Below are 16,616 nucleotides of genomic sequence, written 5' to 3'. Positions count from 1 at the left end.
AGCTTTGGGTCTGTGTTGAGTTCATATATTTAATTTAACATCAACCCCTCTTTATAATGTGGGCACATGAGATACAAATTGCAATTAACTGCAAGTTCTACTGGACAATGTTATCAGTGCTTTTCTTCCAGGGGCTTGGTCCTTGAGTTTGAACTCAGGACCTGCACATGCTGAACAATTATCTGGCTACTTATTTATCGCCCCCCCCCCCAAGATCCTTTCTTAACTATTATATTTCTTCTCCAAGCTGATTTTAACCTCTGCTGATTGAAAACAAAACTCACCACAAACCAGACCAAGCCCTTTTTAAAGCCTAAACGAATGCTAATGAAATGCACATTGAAGTACTGACTGGAAAATACCTGGTGTTCTACTGGAAGGAAGGGCTCAGGCCTGTAGGCGGCATCTCAGACATGTCTGGGGAGCCCACCTACATTGAGCCAGGGTTTGTAAGGTGACAGGCGTTCTGGAAACCTCTTGGGAGGGTGCTAAGAGAGAAATGAGCTGCTTGGCCCTTCTCAGTGCTCCCTCAGAATCTGCTGGATGGACAGCCAGGGGTATTGGTGCTTCTTAGAACCCCAAGTTTATCTTGGAAGCCCTTGTAATGTCTGTTATGGTCTTGGGGAGCTGCCGTAGCTCCCAGTCAAATGTCTGTGCCTTTGGAATGTACTGAGCAAGTTGTGTGGAAGTCGATTGCACACTTTGCTCCCTGGAGCTGCTGAGTGCTCACCTCTAAGCCTCCCAGAGTCAGCAGTCCCCTGTAAAGTGTGCCTACTGAAGAGAGAGAGACCAGAGGAAAGACATTGGCTTGATTCAGTAATCTCATCTATCAAAGCTTTCTAGAAGGACCCACATTTAGTTGCCCAGGAGAGACACACAGGTATATTCCTTGGGCTTCCAAAGCTTTCCCACAAAAGATGGCAGATTCCTCTTGTGAGCAGAGGCAGGAGACGGAGAAACCTGAGCTCTCTCAGATGCGTGGGTAGATCATGATGGTGGCTTGTCTTTGGGAACATTTGTTCATAGCCACACCCTGCAGGATTTTCAGCATCTTCAGATGTCTTTTCATTTACCCAATGCAGAAGGGGAGAGAGAGAGAGAGAGAGAGAGAGAGAGAGAGAGACAGAGACAGAGACAGAGACAGAGACAGAGACACAGAGAGACAGAGGGAGAGGGACAGACAGAGACAGAATACTTGCTGGTTTGCAGTCATATAGACAGAAACAGCCACATTTATGTAGATTCTAAGGCTGGATGGAGGGTTTCCAGCCAAATTGTTTAGGTTTCACTAAAATCACCCTAGCTCTAACCAGCTTTAGTGCCAAGGACCTGAGTTTAGACTAACTGTAGAATAAAGGACCAAGCAGGTTTGCGGTGAATCTCACTGATACATACATACATACATATGTGTGTACATATGTGTCTCTATACTGGGGTAAGATAATCGTTGACACCTAGAGATATTTAGTGATAGGTCACAGAGGTGCTGAGCTGGTAGAAGTGGAGAGGGGATAACAGAAGCCGGTGTTAAGACATCAAGGTATGGCGTCTTGACGTCAGAGTGTTCTCATTGACTGAGGCTTCCTGGTGTGTAGAATGAGATTGGGGGCTGGGGAGGGGAGCAGCTTACACCGGTTGTGGGCCTAAGCGCCAACTTAACTTTTCTCTGTCTTTGAGCATTTAAAATACAGAGGAGATGAGAGTCTACTTAAACCCCAGCGGGCAGTTCTGAGCAAGTCACCCCTTTCTGTCCTTAACAGGTGGCTCAACCCGTTGTTTAAAGCTGGTCATAAGCGGAGGCTGGAAGAAGATGACATGTTCTCGGTGCTTCCGGAAGATCGCTCAAAGCACCTCGGAGAGGAGTTGCAAGGGTAAGCAGGAGGCAGAAAGAGGGTGGCTTGGAGGAGGTCTGGCCCCTTGCTGGGTCCTTTGGCTTTGCACCAGGCTTTCTGGAGCCTTATTCCCCCAATGTTTGCACACCTCTCAGGCCCTCCTGGCTTGGTCTGACTTAGTGACCTGGGAAAAGAGAACCTATGTTGGGCTCTGTAGGTCTTGATACCTGAGAGCTGTCCCTGGGGGGCGGTTTCACCAGAGCAGTAAACTGCCTTCTCTGGCTGCCAGGGTTGCCGTAATCCAGCAGAGCTCAGCAGTGACCCATCCCCTGAGACGTTTTCCCCTTGAGGTCTGTTTTTCTGGGGCAACAGAGTCTGCCTCACACATCGTTCTGGGTCCCTTGGGATAATTAGCCGATGTTTTTGCAACATCCGCAGAATAACCCTGCCATAAACACTTGCCTGTCCTTCTGTCCTTCCGTTTTACTCAAGGGCAGTCATACTGTTCCTGACTCCACTTTTGTCTTACTGTAGGTACTGGGACAGAGAAGTTCTTCGAGCCAAGAAGGATGCACGGAAGCCTTCCTTAACGAAGGCAATCATAAAGTGTTACTGGAAGTCTTACCTGATTTTGGGAATTTTTACGTTAATTGAGGTAAATGTTAGTTATTTCCCCAGCTGCTGTCCCTGAGCAGGTGGACCAGGAGGAGGCGGGCTAGCTGTCCGTCACTGTTGAAGTGAGTGGGGACAGGCAGGCAGAAGCAGGAAGATGAGTTTTGAAAGCGTGTTGAGCTCGGAGAGGAAGCCTGGTGATGCCCATTATCACGGCTTTGGGACAGGTGATGCTTAGGTGACCAAAGCTGAAGACATTGTCCTTTCTTCTCATCACCTACATAGTGGCCTACAACCCTTCCTGAGTCCAGTTGAAGGGGAGACTATGCTGTCGTCCGACTTCCATGGGCTCTGTCATATACGCAGCGTACGCAGAGTACGCCCAACTCCACATGCGTACACACAAAATAAACGACAAACGCTTGAAGTCCAGTGTCCCGGGAAGCCAGCAGGTGGTTTTCCCCGACCCTGTGAATGCTGGTGTTCGATGTTGTAGAGGCACCTTGTCATCTTTGATGCTCTTGAGGAGACAAGTCCTATGGTTTAGAGGAAGTACATTTGGATCAGAGCCCGGAATAACCAGTGCCCAACAACTAATTGTTACCTTTGCCGTGCCAGATCTGATAAATGCCTTCCTGGGAGGGTGCTGCCAACTTTCCCTTCCCAGGTAAACAAGGCGTGGTGCCATGTGCCAGGGCTAGCAGTGGTGCCCCAGGAGTCACTCACCCTCCTGCCAGAGGCTGGGCACTGAGCGCTTAACTTGCCCCGGCTGGAGGGGATCCTGAAAGCCTGTCTGTGTGGCTTGTCCTTTTGGTGGCATCTTTAAGAGAAAAATGTTATTTTTCACTTGTGCTTATGTATATGTGTGTTTATGCCGTGTATATTAGGATGTTCGAGGAGGCCAGAAGAGGAGGTCTGAGCTGTTAGAGCTAGAGTTACTTCCTGACACGGTTGCTGGGGTCTGAACTCAGGTCCTCTGGTAGAGCAGCGAGGACTCTTTAATCACCGTGCCATCCCTGGTACTTTACAATGGGCTTAACAATGTTGGGGGTCCCACATGGCTGAACTGTGGAAGTTCTGCGGAAGGGTGGCCTTAGGTGCAGTGGGGTGGAAGTTGTCCCAAGGGCCTTTGGTGGGGTGAGGTGAGTGATTATCCACCTTTATGCGGAAGAGTCTGCTCTGTGCATGTTGAAGGGCGCAGAGTTCTGCTCCATGGTCTTGGGTGCACTTGGTTCCAGAGATTGACCTTCTCAGGTTTACAAAGGTGCCACAAACGGTCCTTATTCCAGGCAGGGAGTGCTCTCTTTGGGAGGGCAGTGTCCACTGCTTGGGGCTGTTTTTAGCTTGGAGAAAGGCAGCTTTATGATGCAGACCATTGGTTGCTGCCCTGTGCCCTCTTTGCCTCAGGGTAGTCAGGTCCGTGGGGTCCCCCTCCCCCGGATTAGAGGGAGGGAAGCTTAGCCAGGCGGGTGGGTGTAGGCAGGATCTTGGTCGGCAGTGAACTGGCAAAGAACACACACAGAGGAACATTGGAGAACTGGTTCAGTTGATTGGAGGGAACAAGGGCTGTTCAAACCTTTGTGGGGTGAGTAGGGGCTGTCCGGATGAGTGTTAGCTGGGGCCTAGGTGCCTGGGATGCCTCATTTGCATAAGGAGGGGGTACAGGGCTATGTGAACTGGGGCATGCAAGTCTGGGGTTGTGGGGCAGGGAAATCCTAATTTCAGGATAAGATTTAGGAGTTTGGACACACCTCAACCTCACTCTTGCTCTGGTCCTGCCCCCACCCCCATCCCATGGCTTCGTGGCCCCACAAAGTGGGGGTGACCTGAGGGTGGGAGAGTGCACCCTCAGGCTCTTCTCCCCAGTTTAGTTCTCTTTTGCTTGTGTTGAGTGTCACAGTGATGGCATTTTTTTTTCTACACAGCTGTGGAAATTCCGGATTTAAAATTAATAGCATGGCAAACTGCTGTCTTTGTAGCTGTGTGTGTGTGTGTGTGTGTGTGTGTGTGTGTGTGTGTGTGTGTGGTTTCCAGGCCAGATGCTCTGTGCAACCACCACTAGTAGAATCCCTCTAGGAAGCTCTGGAGTCTCAATATGTGCTTGGGGCACAAAGCAGATGTCTGCTAAGTGTCTCAGGAACCGGGGGCTCCAGGGGGCTTCACATAGGTCTGCCTTGTCTTGGAGCATCTGTTCCCTGTCTACCTCTGTAACCAGGAACTGTACATGCTGAAAGCAGCATGCTCTTGATGCCCCCTGAGTCTGGGTGTGTCCCTCGCTTGTGGTTGTCCATGGTGTCAAAGGCTGCCCTCCCTTTAGGTGGAGCCCTAAGCCCCAGATGTTTACCCAGCTGACATTTTCACAGTGAGTGTGGGTCCTGCTTAGTAGAGGTGCAGGCAGCCTCAGCTGGGTGAGGGGACAGCTCCGCTGAAGTGATGTCGGAGCCGGGGAGGCTAGGAAGGCAGGAGACCTGCAACACCACAGCCGTGGAACCCTGGCCCCTCTTTTAGGAAGCCGTTTATTGGAAAGTCGTGGCAGAAGAATAGAGAAGGGGGTGCCCGGGGAACATGGAGGTTCTCCCCAGGAGTGGCGGCAGCAGCGGTTAACAGTAATGTTTCTTATCAGCAGGCCCGACAGTGTCCTGCTCTGAAGCTGTAGCATTCAGTGCTCACACTGTGTTGTCCAGTTTTGTGTTAACTTGACACAGCTAGTCTTGTCTGAAAGGAGGAACCCTCAACAGAGAATCCCCCCATAAGTAAGTCCAGCCCATAGGGCATTTTCTTAGTTAGCGATTAATGTGGAAGGGCCCAGGCCTTTGTCGGGGCTCACATCCTGAGTTCTGTGAGAAGGCAGGGGGAGGAAGCCAGGAAAGCAAGCCAGCGAGGGGATCACCCCTCTATGGTGTCTGCATCAGCTCCTCTAGGTTCCTCCCGAGTGAGTTCCTGCCTTGACTTCCTTTAGTGATGGACAGGGATGTGGAAGTGTGAGCCAAATAAACGTTTCCCCCTAAGTTGCTTTTGGTCACTTATCACAGCAGTGGTCACCCTGACTAGGACAAGCACGGCTCAGCAGCTGCAATGGAGTACTTCCCAGCAGTGGTCGTCATAGTGATAACAGTGTTACCAGGACCCACATTCGGTGCAGCTGACCATGAATGGGCTTGTCACTATTGCGTGCCCATGGCCACTCTAGAAATGAACGATAGAGCTGAGTTTCTGTTTCAGGCACCCCGAGATGAGCCTAAGCCTCCTAGACTGGGGCTGGTCTAAGGTCGTAAACTTTGCCCTTTGTTTCCCTTAGCATCCCAAGTGGCCGCTCCTTGACTTTCAGCCTAGGGATAATGGTGTTGAGATGGCCTCTGGACATTGGTGGCACCTGAGTTTGTCAGTTAGGGTGCAGTCTAGGTTACAGTGTCTCCTGGGGCCACAAAGTCACAGGCGGTACAGGAAAGTGGTTGTCACTGGCGAGTCGGTTTGTCACAGTGTGTCCAGCCGGACACCCATCATCACCTGCCTTCTGACGGCTGCCACCCACAGCTGTTCAGCACCCGCTGTTACTGCACTCAGCGACTGGAGTAGACTGGTGTGATCTGGGATGGTACTGGGAATAGGAGACCCTGCTGCCCCGGGCAGAGGCTGACAGCTCTGTTTTTTATTGAGCCTGTAGCCAGGGTTGCAGAGTATGTGCCATTTGCTAGGACCTGGGTCAGCTGCTACCGAGGGCAGCTCTTTTGCTGTTCTATTTGCTGGGTGGTCCCTAGGGGTTAGGGTGGCAGGAATGTTAGTGCAGTGTTGGAACTGATGTGGCCACACTTTCCCTGTCAGACCTCTTCCTTTGTGCTGCGTTTAGATCACTTCTTGTTGGTTTATGATCTAATACTGCACATGACTGCTTAATCCCCTTGAAGGACATAGTGACCTGTGCTGGAGGTCACAGTGACATTGTGTGTCTATCTTGATAACTAGCAGATCTTCTAATGCAGTGAAATCTGAGGAGCCAAGAGTCATTTGGGTTCCGATAGGGAACCTCCCCTTTTTTTCCTACCCCCTGCCAGCCAAAGGAAGCCCGAATTTCAGTACGAAGACTTTTATTTTCACAGACTGGCTGATTTGGAGAAGTCAGGAGTAATTTTATATGTGGTAGCTATGTAAGGATTCAGTTACCTTTCAAAATCCACGTCCCGACGGATGGGCGGGTGTGGTGGCAAATGCCTGTTGCTCAGTTAGCTAGGAGGTTGAGCAAGAGGAAGAGAGAGTTCGAGGTCAGCCTGGGCTACTGAGTGAAGCCTGTCTCTCAAAACCAAGAAGATAACCGCCTTCGGGTGATGTTTAAGGCTTTACACATGTCACATGTTCCTTTATCCATGGGTGTGATCTCACTCCTGACAAGAGCAACTGAAGGGCCATGCAGCTCATCCCGGTGGGTGTGCATGCTGGCCAGAACAGGAGACAGTTGGTCATTGTACCGCAGTCAGCAGAGCAGTGAACCCAGCGCTCTGTTCACTTTCTTGTCTTCCCACCTCAGTTGACAAAGTCACTGTTAACCGTCACAGGTTCCATGAGCCCAGTGGGACGGGCATTAGTTGAACAGCCGATTCTACGAGGCCATTTCTTGTTTAGTGATCTTCGCTCCGTGTTGTTTGTTTGTTGGACTTCGCGTGTCAGACAGCAGAAGGAGGAAACTCAGTGTTCCCTTTGGTGTCTCAAAAGCACATGGAACACTTCTAGGAAGACAACACAGCTCTGTGGCCCGTCCACCCCAGCAGGGCCTTCCCTGGCTGCTAACGGAACACTGTCAGAGAAGAGGTGGCCTGTCTGGAATGCAGAAGCCTTGCGTGTGATCTCTAGGTAGTGCTCCACCTTGTTCTGTGAGACTGAGGACTGCTTGAAGAAGCAGGAATGGCAGTGACCGCAGCACACACGTGCAGGCCAGAGGAAGCCAGCTCGGAGCACGCGGTGCGTTCCCAGACGTCCGTCCTTTGTGTACATCCCCTGGGAAATGGCATGGGGACAGAGATGACTCTCCCCCTGCAGCCTGTACTGCCCAGAGAGCATTCTGGGGAAAGGTCTGCACAGCCTGCCTTCTCATGTTATTTCAGGCCTGGGCTTTGAGTTATGAGGTGTCTCTACCTGTGGGAGAGTGAAGTTGGGGCCATCAAAGGAGCCTCAGTGGACCCTCCTGCTTGTGGAAACTGTCATAGGCAAGGCATGGCAGGGGTTGGTTAAGTCCCAGTCTACAGTCTGCCAGCCTCATCTGAGAGGTTGGCCTTTTTGGCCAAGACTTTGTTTTTTGCTTTTGTTTGTTCTTTTTTCAAGACAAGGTATCTCTATGTAACTCTGGATGTCCTGGAGCTCTCTTTGGAACATGCTGTATTTGAACTCAGAGATCTGCCTGCCTCTGCCTCCTGAGTGCTGGGCCCTCTCTCTGCCTTACGACTTTTTTCTTTATAAGGTTATTTTATTATATTTGTATTCGTGTTCTACCTGTATGTATGTGTGTATGCATGTATGTACACCACATGAATGTACTAGCCACGGAGGCCAGGAGAGGGCATTGGGTCTTCTGGAAATGGTGTTGGAGACTGTTGTCATGGTGAAGGCTTTTACTCTGATTGTCGTCTCGTCTGGGAGGAGGCTGCCGTCTGAGGTAACCCTACCCGTGGAGCTCAGATCCAAGGTTAGAGGTCAGCAGTTCCATGGTGGCATCTGTGCCTTTGCTTGGGTTGATTCCTGAGATGTGTCCAGGTTCGCATTTCTGGCTCTGTTTTCTGAGTGGCTCTAACTTTCAGCTCAGCCTAGGAGACCAGTGATTAGAGATCGAGGCGGGGATGACCCAGGCAGCGAGGGGTGGGCGAGTCTTGCTGAGCAGGTGTGGTCAGTGTGTGCCCTGTGGGTTCCTGGGCACTCTGCACTAGCTTATTAAATTTTACAGTGATGACACTGAGTGAGAACCAAGAGAAAAGGCAAAATTTTAGATATTTTCTTTAAAAAGCCAGAGGACCAGTTGCTTCACTGGAGAAAGATTGAATTCATGATGGTAGGGAAGCGAGACCAGCCATTTAAGACACTGTCCTCACGCGGCTTTCGTAAACATCTCTGGGTTCTGCTATGGCTGTCTGAAAGCAGTGGGGATTTGAAAGCCATTTGTGAAAGCTGATGTCTTAGCCACTAATTACAGTGCTTCCTCAGGCCTTCAAATTCAACTTAATTTTCTGAACGTTTTGTGCGGAGGATCGAACCGTAGTTTTGAGTGTGCTGGGCTCTCCCTCGAGCACTGGGCCGTAATCTGAGGAACACAGTCACAGCTCATACATCCCTTCTGAGGTAGACAGACGGTCAGCTCAGGAGAGGCTTTAACTTTCCTGCTCACACTCAGGAAAGTTAAGGGACGCCCAGGGGAGGGGAACTTGATCATCCTCACAATGCTCCACTTCTTGCTTGGCTGCTTGCTGCCAGGGCCAAGTGTCATGGAACATTTTCTTTTTTTTTTTTTTTTTTAGACTTTTTAGGAACATTCAAAAACCACGCCAGCAGCCCAGAATCAGAAACCCCCATTTGTCTCTAAGCCACGCGCCTGTAACTTGCCAGCTCACGTTGAGACTTGGGTCATCCAGGGTCCTGCTCGTCCCGTCTTGAAGCGGTCCTCACATATCTCACCTCTTATCTAAGAACAGTTAATTTGTACCTCTGGCAGCTGAGCCTCCCCTGCAGATTGTAGCACAGTCGTTCGCAGACACATTAACTCAAGCATCAGTGCCGTCCGCGTGTCTAGCCACGGCTCATTTCCCTTAGTCCTTTTGACCTACATTTTATTGGTTCTTTTGAATACTGCTGTGTTGCCAACCAGGGCTTTTGGGCTGAAGTGTTTCTTCCAATCTCAGCATCTTAGATAGTTGGGGTTATCAGGGCAGGCACCACTGTACCCAGCACTGAGTCATTCATTTATTCGACGTTTCTTTTCTTGTGATTATGTTTGTAGGTTTATGCGTGAGTGTGGGTGTGTGTCCACATGTGTACAGGCTCAATAGATATAAGAAGAGGGCATAGAGAGGTGCAGATGGTTGTGAATCTCCCGACTTGGGTGCTGGAACTTGAGCTGAGGCCTCAGAACAAGCCTTAAGCTATCCTAATGCCAGCTCAGTTCTCTTGACAGCGTTTTTCCTAGACTTTGGTAGTCCGATGCGATGCATCTCATTAACAAAGGTAACTTTGGAATTTTTTCTATTTTCCTGTCTGCGCTTCACTCTGCAGTTACTTTTACTATCTTATTGCTTTTGAAATTAAAAACACTGAGTTGTTTGCTTAGCAGAGGTTCCCACAGCCTTGGTTGGTCCAGTGGTGTTGTCCTTCTGAGTTATTGAACACATTCCCTGGCACCAGAGTTGTAGATAAGACGTCAAGTGTCTTCTCCCCACATTGCAGTATGCCTTAATCTTCAATTCTGTATGCTGTCACTGTAAGGGACCTAGTGTGTGCTACCATCACTGCAAGAGACCTAGTGTGTACAACTATCACTGCAAGGGACCTAGTGTGTGCTACCATCACTGCAATGGACCTAGCATGTGCTAACATCACTGCAAAGGGCCTAGCATGTGCTCTCATCTTTACAAGGGACCTAGCATGTGCTTACAGTTTTCAGGTGTGTGATGCCAGGAGATGCTCATGATGAAGGGGAGCTGGCTGTTTCATGGCGACACAGCAGTTTTTTCCCCACCTGTTATTAGCTTTAAATCTTCTCTAATGGGCGTGTCTGCCCTGGATAGCCCTTTGGTTACCCTGGGATACAGTATGTATAGAAAAAGTAAGGGAATTTACTTTTTTTTCTCCTAAAACTAGTTTTTAAATTTCGAGCGTTTCTTAAACATTTTCTGCCGAGGCTGATGAGCTTTTTGTTGGTGGTGACAAGAGACTATGTAAGAAGGCTGCTGTTCTTGTCTTCTGTGCTGCGTTCCTACACCCCATTAAGAGGTGATCACATTGTAGTTAAGTCCTTTTAAAGAGAGAGGGGGAGGGGAGGGGAAGGGAAGAGAGAGAGGGAGGGAGAGAAGGGGGGGGGGAATGTGTGTGAGTGTGTGTGCAGGTCAAAGAAAGTTTTTGTGAGTCACTTTGCTCCTTCCTCCGTGGGTTCCAGGGATCAAACTCAGGTCACCATGTTTGTAGGACAAGCACTTTCGCCCAGTGAGCCATCTTGATGGCATGAGGTCCCTTAAACAGCTAGTTATGAGTCATCTTTTCCTTTAATGAACACAGCACTTCCTGAACATCGACTTTTCCCTGCTGTGCTGAGCTGCAGCACTTTTTTTTGTGGTTTGGGAACCTCTGGGTTCCTGTGTGCTCTTGTTTGATGCATGCCGTATGGAAGCATTCCTCATCGAAACCATGGTCTTGCAATTTCCGCACAGCATCTCCAACATCCCTCCCATCTCTGATGCAGGGAGGACAATGTTCGTGTGTGACTGGTCTGTGTCTTCAGGATCCTCCTAAGCTGTGGCCGCCAGGACCCACACACTCTGTCTTTAGAATCTGGGGTTAATCTGCTTTCAAGGGCTCAGCCTTGTACCTGGGCCTCACACCCCACACCCCACGTGGCTTTGGAGCTATACCTGAGTCCCAACACGAAAGTGTACACTTAGTTAAAACATTCATTTTTTCCCCCTGTATATGTAATCCTTTTTTCCTTTAAAATGGGGTGGGAGGACTGGGAGATAGGATTATGTGGTTCTAAACAAAATTTTGTAGATGACTGCGTGGAGTGGAGGAGCCAAAAGATTGCAGCCTTTCGGGGTCATCCTGGACTCTTGAGACTTCCAGGAGAATTCAGTTGAGAGTTTTGGTGGTGACAAAGGGCAGGACAGAATCTAAGGTGAAGGTAGAACTTCTTTTGAGATAGCCTTCTCTGTGTAGTTCAGGCTAGCTCCAAACTCTTACCTTCCAGCCTCCACCTCCAAATTCTGGGGTTCCAGGCTTGCATTGGTACAGGCCCAGCTACATTTTTACTTCCTCCTCTCCAGGTCCTAGAAAACTGAATTTTGTTCAGTTACAAGTTTGGCAAACATTTTTTTTTTGTAGTTGTTTCATTGTTGGGATTAGAGAGGACAGGCCCTTTGGAGGAGGGTAAGCAATTGCCAAAACCCACCCTTTAAGAGCCCATAGGCTTAAGGGGATTGTTTGAGGGCACGGCCCAGCTGGGACACGCAGACCCAAGGCCCTTCTTTTAGTGGCCACCCCTTTTCCTGTATTTCCCAGGCCTTCTGCTGTTTTCTCTTACACTCTTTGTGGTCCATGAGTCACACCCAGTCAGGAGAATTGTGCAGCAGGAAACAACTCCAGGCCTGCACTTAGAGTCTCAGGCAAATGGGGAAAGAGGTACCCTCGGGTTCCTGGTGGAGGGTCCAGGCTAGTGTGCCATTTGCCCAAGTGCTCCTGGCTTATCCTAGGCCTGGGTCCTAGTATGACCAGCATGACCTCCTTGACTCTTAGGGTGCCGTCTTAGTGAACACTACCCAGACATTGTGATCTCGATGTCAGGGTGTCAGGCACCCTTACGCCAATTCTCTGTGCGTCCTGAGTGCGTGCGCGTACGTGTACCTACAGAGTGTGACATTTGGTGTCATGGCTTATTTGAGGGACCAAGGTATCTCCTGTGAATGTCCTGTCTGCGGACCAGCTGGTTGAGGTGACATGTTAACTCTCTGTTTCTGTTCCTCTTTTCTTTCCATGCTGGGTATGGGTTAGGCCCCTCACTTCGTATGGATAGAATATGACCATCAAAAGCAAACTGGTTGGCTGTTTGCGTGTCTGTGTGACTTGAAAGGAAAAGGTGTTCAAAGTTAAATGTTGAAAGGATTCCAAGCCTGGCTTTTTGTCCTTGAGGAGGAGGAAATGGTGTGGGCCTATGTGTTTACTTTTGGTGACTTGGATTTGCAGTGATTGTTTTGGTTTTCTTTCATGGGGGAAGGCTCTGTAAAGATTTGCAGGGAGGAAGTGGATTAAGGAGGGGGCGTGGCTTATGAGTCAGGAAACTCAGCCTGTCAGGTACTGAGGACTCAGAGTATTCCTTGCTGGCCAGAAATGGCTTTCCCTTAGCTTCAGTAGCTAAACCCCAAAGCCTCTCACCTCACTGGTATGGGATTTTTATTTTAGAGAATAGATGGCTATTAATACTGATTTATAATTAATACCTAGGGCTATAAGGCTGGTAGAAAACCACTGATAGCTTTTAGCCAGCCATTTGTGCCGGAGTGAAGGTGGTGCACTGGCCACACCTCAGTGTCTAGGGGATAGAGACATGCTATATCCGTCTCCCTGGGCACTATGCAAGCCCTGTGCCCTTTAACACACTCAGCAGAAGGTCCTTGGTACAGAGTCTGGGCTGAGAAAGGTTGCAAGGGTCTCTTTTTTGACCTGGGTTGTGCAGCTACTTTAGCTGGTGGAGGCTGAAGCAAGAGGAGGAGGAGGTGGCGTGAGCCTCTTATGAATGGGCCATCCTTTCACTTCCTGGTAGGCTAGGTGGACCATTGCGACGTCTTAGGAAACAGGAACGCAGGAGGGGAGATCAAGAGCTGGCATGTCTGCCTTGAAGCGAACGGTCAGCCATTTTCCTTTTCAGCTACTCCCCCCTGCATGTCTCCCCCCACAATCATTTTTTGACAGGGTTTTATTTTATTTTGTTTTATTTTGGCGCCCCACCAGTTTTAAAGCTCATTCCAATTTGTGTTGAGCATGTACCTGGACCAATCACAGTGCCCTGATGTCTTTGAGCCTGTGATTTTGAGTTCAGGCAGGCAAGAATGCTCACTTGCTGCAGTAAGGATGAACACACTTTCATTCCCCTTGGGAGAAGGACGAGTGAGCTACGGATGTGAAGCGTGTACCGAGAAACATCGGTGCGGTTTATAGTTCTAATGGATGCTGTTTGTCTTTTCTTCCAGGAGAGCACCCGAGTAGTTCAGCCCATATTTTTAGGGAAAATTATCGATTATTTTGAGAAGTACGACCCCGACAACTCGGTGGCTTTGCACACAGCTTATGGCTACGCGGCGGTGCTATCGGTGTGCACGCTCATCCTGGCCATCCTACACCACCTATACTTCTACCACGTGCAGTGTGCCGGGATGAGGCTGCGGGTCGCCATGTGCCACATGATCTACCGGAAGGTAAGCGACCTGGCTTGTCGGACATGTCCTCCACCCGGAAGTTTCCTCTAAGTTACAGTCATGTAATGAGCTGGACGTCACGGCCCGCGCCCGCACTCTCATGCCAAGGGGCCCGAAGCAGGAAGATCACCTTATAGAGGCCCTTATAGACCATCCGACAAAACCCGGGCATAAAAAAAACAATTTGAACCACACCGGAGAAGCTTGCTGTTTGGCCTCGGCTTTAGAATTTATTGTCATTGTTGTTACTAAGTTTGCACACTTTCCCAGTGTAGCATGGACGTCGCTTCTTGCTATCCGGTTATGGTCACTTACAGTGTCAGGCAGTCTGTTGGGTTTATGGTGAAGCCTAGGTTAAAAAGAAATAAATGCGGAATTGATTTTTCAGTATTTTCACAGCTAAATCTCATAAGTGTGCTTACGAGCAGTATTGTGCCGTCCACTAAAGCCCTCATGGCGTCAGCGTTGTTCTGACGGTGAACTTCAGGGAAGCAGGGTCTGCAGAACTAAACCTACAACATACTGTCTCTGAGAAAGGAAATTATGGATTTTTACCTCTCACATGCCTCTGGAGGTGTAGGCGGGTGTGGTTGTACCTGCCTCCCCTGCTCCCCTCCTTGTGTGTGTGTGTGTGTGTGTGTGTGTGTGTGTGTGTATGAAATGTCTAATTATGCTAACCTTATTTTTGCCAAGGAAATATATAGGTAGAAGGCATATTATAATTGTGCAGCTTGGTTTAACACATTTATTCTAAACTTAGAAAAGTAGTTCTGGGGGCTGGAGAACCGGCTCAACGGTATTGGCTGGACAGGGTTCAAGTTCCAGCACCCACATGGCGGCTCACAACTGTCTGCGACGCCTGTTCCAGGGGGACTCACCCTCACACAAGCATGCAGTCAAAACACCAAAGCACACTAAATTACATAAAAGTGTAGTTTTGGAGACAACTTTTTTCATGTACCTGCTGAGGTTGTAAAGATAGAACCTGTGTGATATGCCGGGGCTGCCACGTGATTCCTGGTTTATGCTGATTGGAACAGATACCAAGGATGTGCATAGGAAGCCACTGCCATCGGATGGGTGGGTGGGCGTCACAGGGTCTGATGACTCCGTCAAGGTCTTTGAATGCCATTCTACCTGTTTTCACTTAAAAAAATTATTTATTTTATTTTATGTGCACGTACACAGGCACGCCTGGTCTCTCTCTTACACTCTTTTTTCTTCACTCAGTCTCTGTCTCTCTCCCTCTTGTCTTTCTCTCTCTCCGTGTCTCTCTCTCTCTCCCTGTCTTGCTCTCTCTCTCTTTCTCTCTCTCTCACACACACACACACACACAAGCAGGAACGCACACGCACACGTGCATGGTATTTGTTGCCTGAAGACCCAGATCCTCTGCAAGAGCATCAAGTGTTTAAATTGCTGATCCGATTTGCTAATTTTGTTTAGTGGAGTTGGCATTTGGATAACATCCAGAGATTAAAGTCACTCATTGTTTACCCTTTTCTGGTGTATCTAGAACGCCCATGGATTTTCTCAGCAAATATGACGTATCCCCAGCGCCTCTTCCTTATTAATCTTGGAGCCATGTGGCTCATACAGGCCTGGTGCCTTAGGGTCTACTTCAGGCTCTAGCAAAGACAGTGCTTTTTCATCATGACATCGAGCTGATAATAGTGTCTTAGGTCTTCACCACCACTGGCATCATCATGTCTGAGGCTGACTCTTGCACCATGCAGGAGAAAATTGAGGTTTCTCTATAAATTGTACAGGTTTCAATCTTCCTAGATGCCGATTAGTTCCCCCCGGGTTCTTAGGAATTTTCATCCCCACCAAGATGGACGCCACAATTACACAGTCAGGTGTGACTACCGGTCAGGCAATCAGAGCTCCTGGGCAGGAGAGTTCACTTGTTTTTCTTCTTAGTGCCTCTGTCCACACTTTGGAACTGGCCTCTGGGAAATCTGATCTAGCTTGGCAGATTTGTTCATCTGACTGTAAGTAAACAGCTCCCAAAGGTATTCATTTGTCAGTATGGTGATCTCAGAAAAAAAAATCTCTTTGTGAAGTCTGGGGTTGCCATGGCCAGAGTCTTAGCCTGAAACTCTAGAAACGTGGGAACGATGGATTTCCTCTTGCCTGCCTTGTGCAGGAAGCATGCGGAGGCGAGGGCTGCTTCCTCGGGGCTAAAGCTAGCTAGTCTGGGTGTGTATCTGGAAAGCCCTTCTGCATATGCTTGTAGCTCATTCGAGGCTTTGGTGCCCAATTTGTGGTGTGAGGAGAAGTCACATTGGGTGGGAGTGACCATTAAGATCATCATGACAGTCTGTGTTGCTGAATGACCTCGTGGGATGGATCGTATATGAAAACAGTTGGTTTTTCTGGAGAGACGGCTTGGTAATTATTGATAACATGCCCCTTATACAAACATGGGGACCAGAATTTAGTTTGTTCTCCAGGCTCTATATAAAGGCAGGTGGCATGGCAGCTTGTTCCATCTGTAGTGTTAGCACTTAGGAGGTGCACTCAGGGGAGCCCCTGGTCAAGTTACCTAGTTAGACTAGTTGAATTGGCAACCTTTGGGTTTTCTGAGAGACCATGCCTTAGTCAAGTAAGTGGAGAATTCCTAAAGAACCTGGTGTCTCTGGTCTCCATGTGTACGTCTATATGCACACACACACACACACACACACACACACACACACACACACACAAAACCAGTCGTGCATTTACGTTCGCAGTTTTAATAAAGTTATACTAGTACCGGAATATCATATTCACTCATTTTGGAAGAGACCATGAGTTGCCAGCCCCATTCTTAGGTGAACTGCTGTTAACCTCTATGGGGTGACCAGTGTCTTTACTAGTTAACTGAGATACAGAAGGAAGGGACTTACACAGCTTCAGGGGGCACAGGGTTTGCACTTTGGCTTCAGTGTGAGAAAAGGCCAGGCCGGGCAGAAATGGTAGCTCTCATCAAGATAAGAATGAGTTGAAGGTGGCTGGGCCCTCCATCCCCAGG

General features: G+C 49.0%; 1 protein-coding gene across 2 annotated transcripts in view; it reads left to right on the top strand.

Annotated features, from left to right (window-relative positions):
* ABCC4 (ATP binding cassette subfamily C member 4 (PEL blood group)) overlaps positions 1–16,616 on the top strand; it is a 201,406-nt gene that overhangs the window by 29,980 nt on the left and 154,810 nt on the right. The window contains exons 2-4 of one of the 2 annotated variants that reach the window (XM_080916845.1): positions 1,761–1,871; positions 2,367–2,487; positions 13,373–13,597. In XM_080916845.1, coding sequence (XP_080772971.1) covers positions 1,761–1,871; positions 2,367–2,487; positions 13,373–13,597 — 457 coding nt within the window. The remainder of the gene's footprint in view (positions 1–1,760; positions 1,872–2,366; positions 2,488–13,372; positions 13,598–16,616) is intronic. The other variant, XM_080916846.1, reaches the window with a different exon arrangement.

The sequence above is a fragment of the Micromys minutus genome, assembly GCF_963924665.1.
Source record: "Micromys minutus genome assembly, chromosome: 5".
NCBI classification, from domain to species: domain Eukaryota; kingdom Metazoa; phylum Chordata; class Mammalia; order Rodentia; family Muridae; genus Micromys; species Micromys minutus.
Note: the sequence above shows the minus strand (reverse complement) of the source record. Positions and strands in the feature narration are given on the sequence as shown.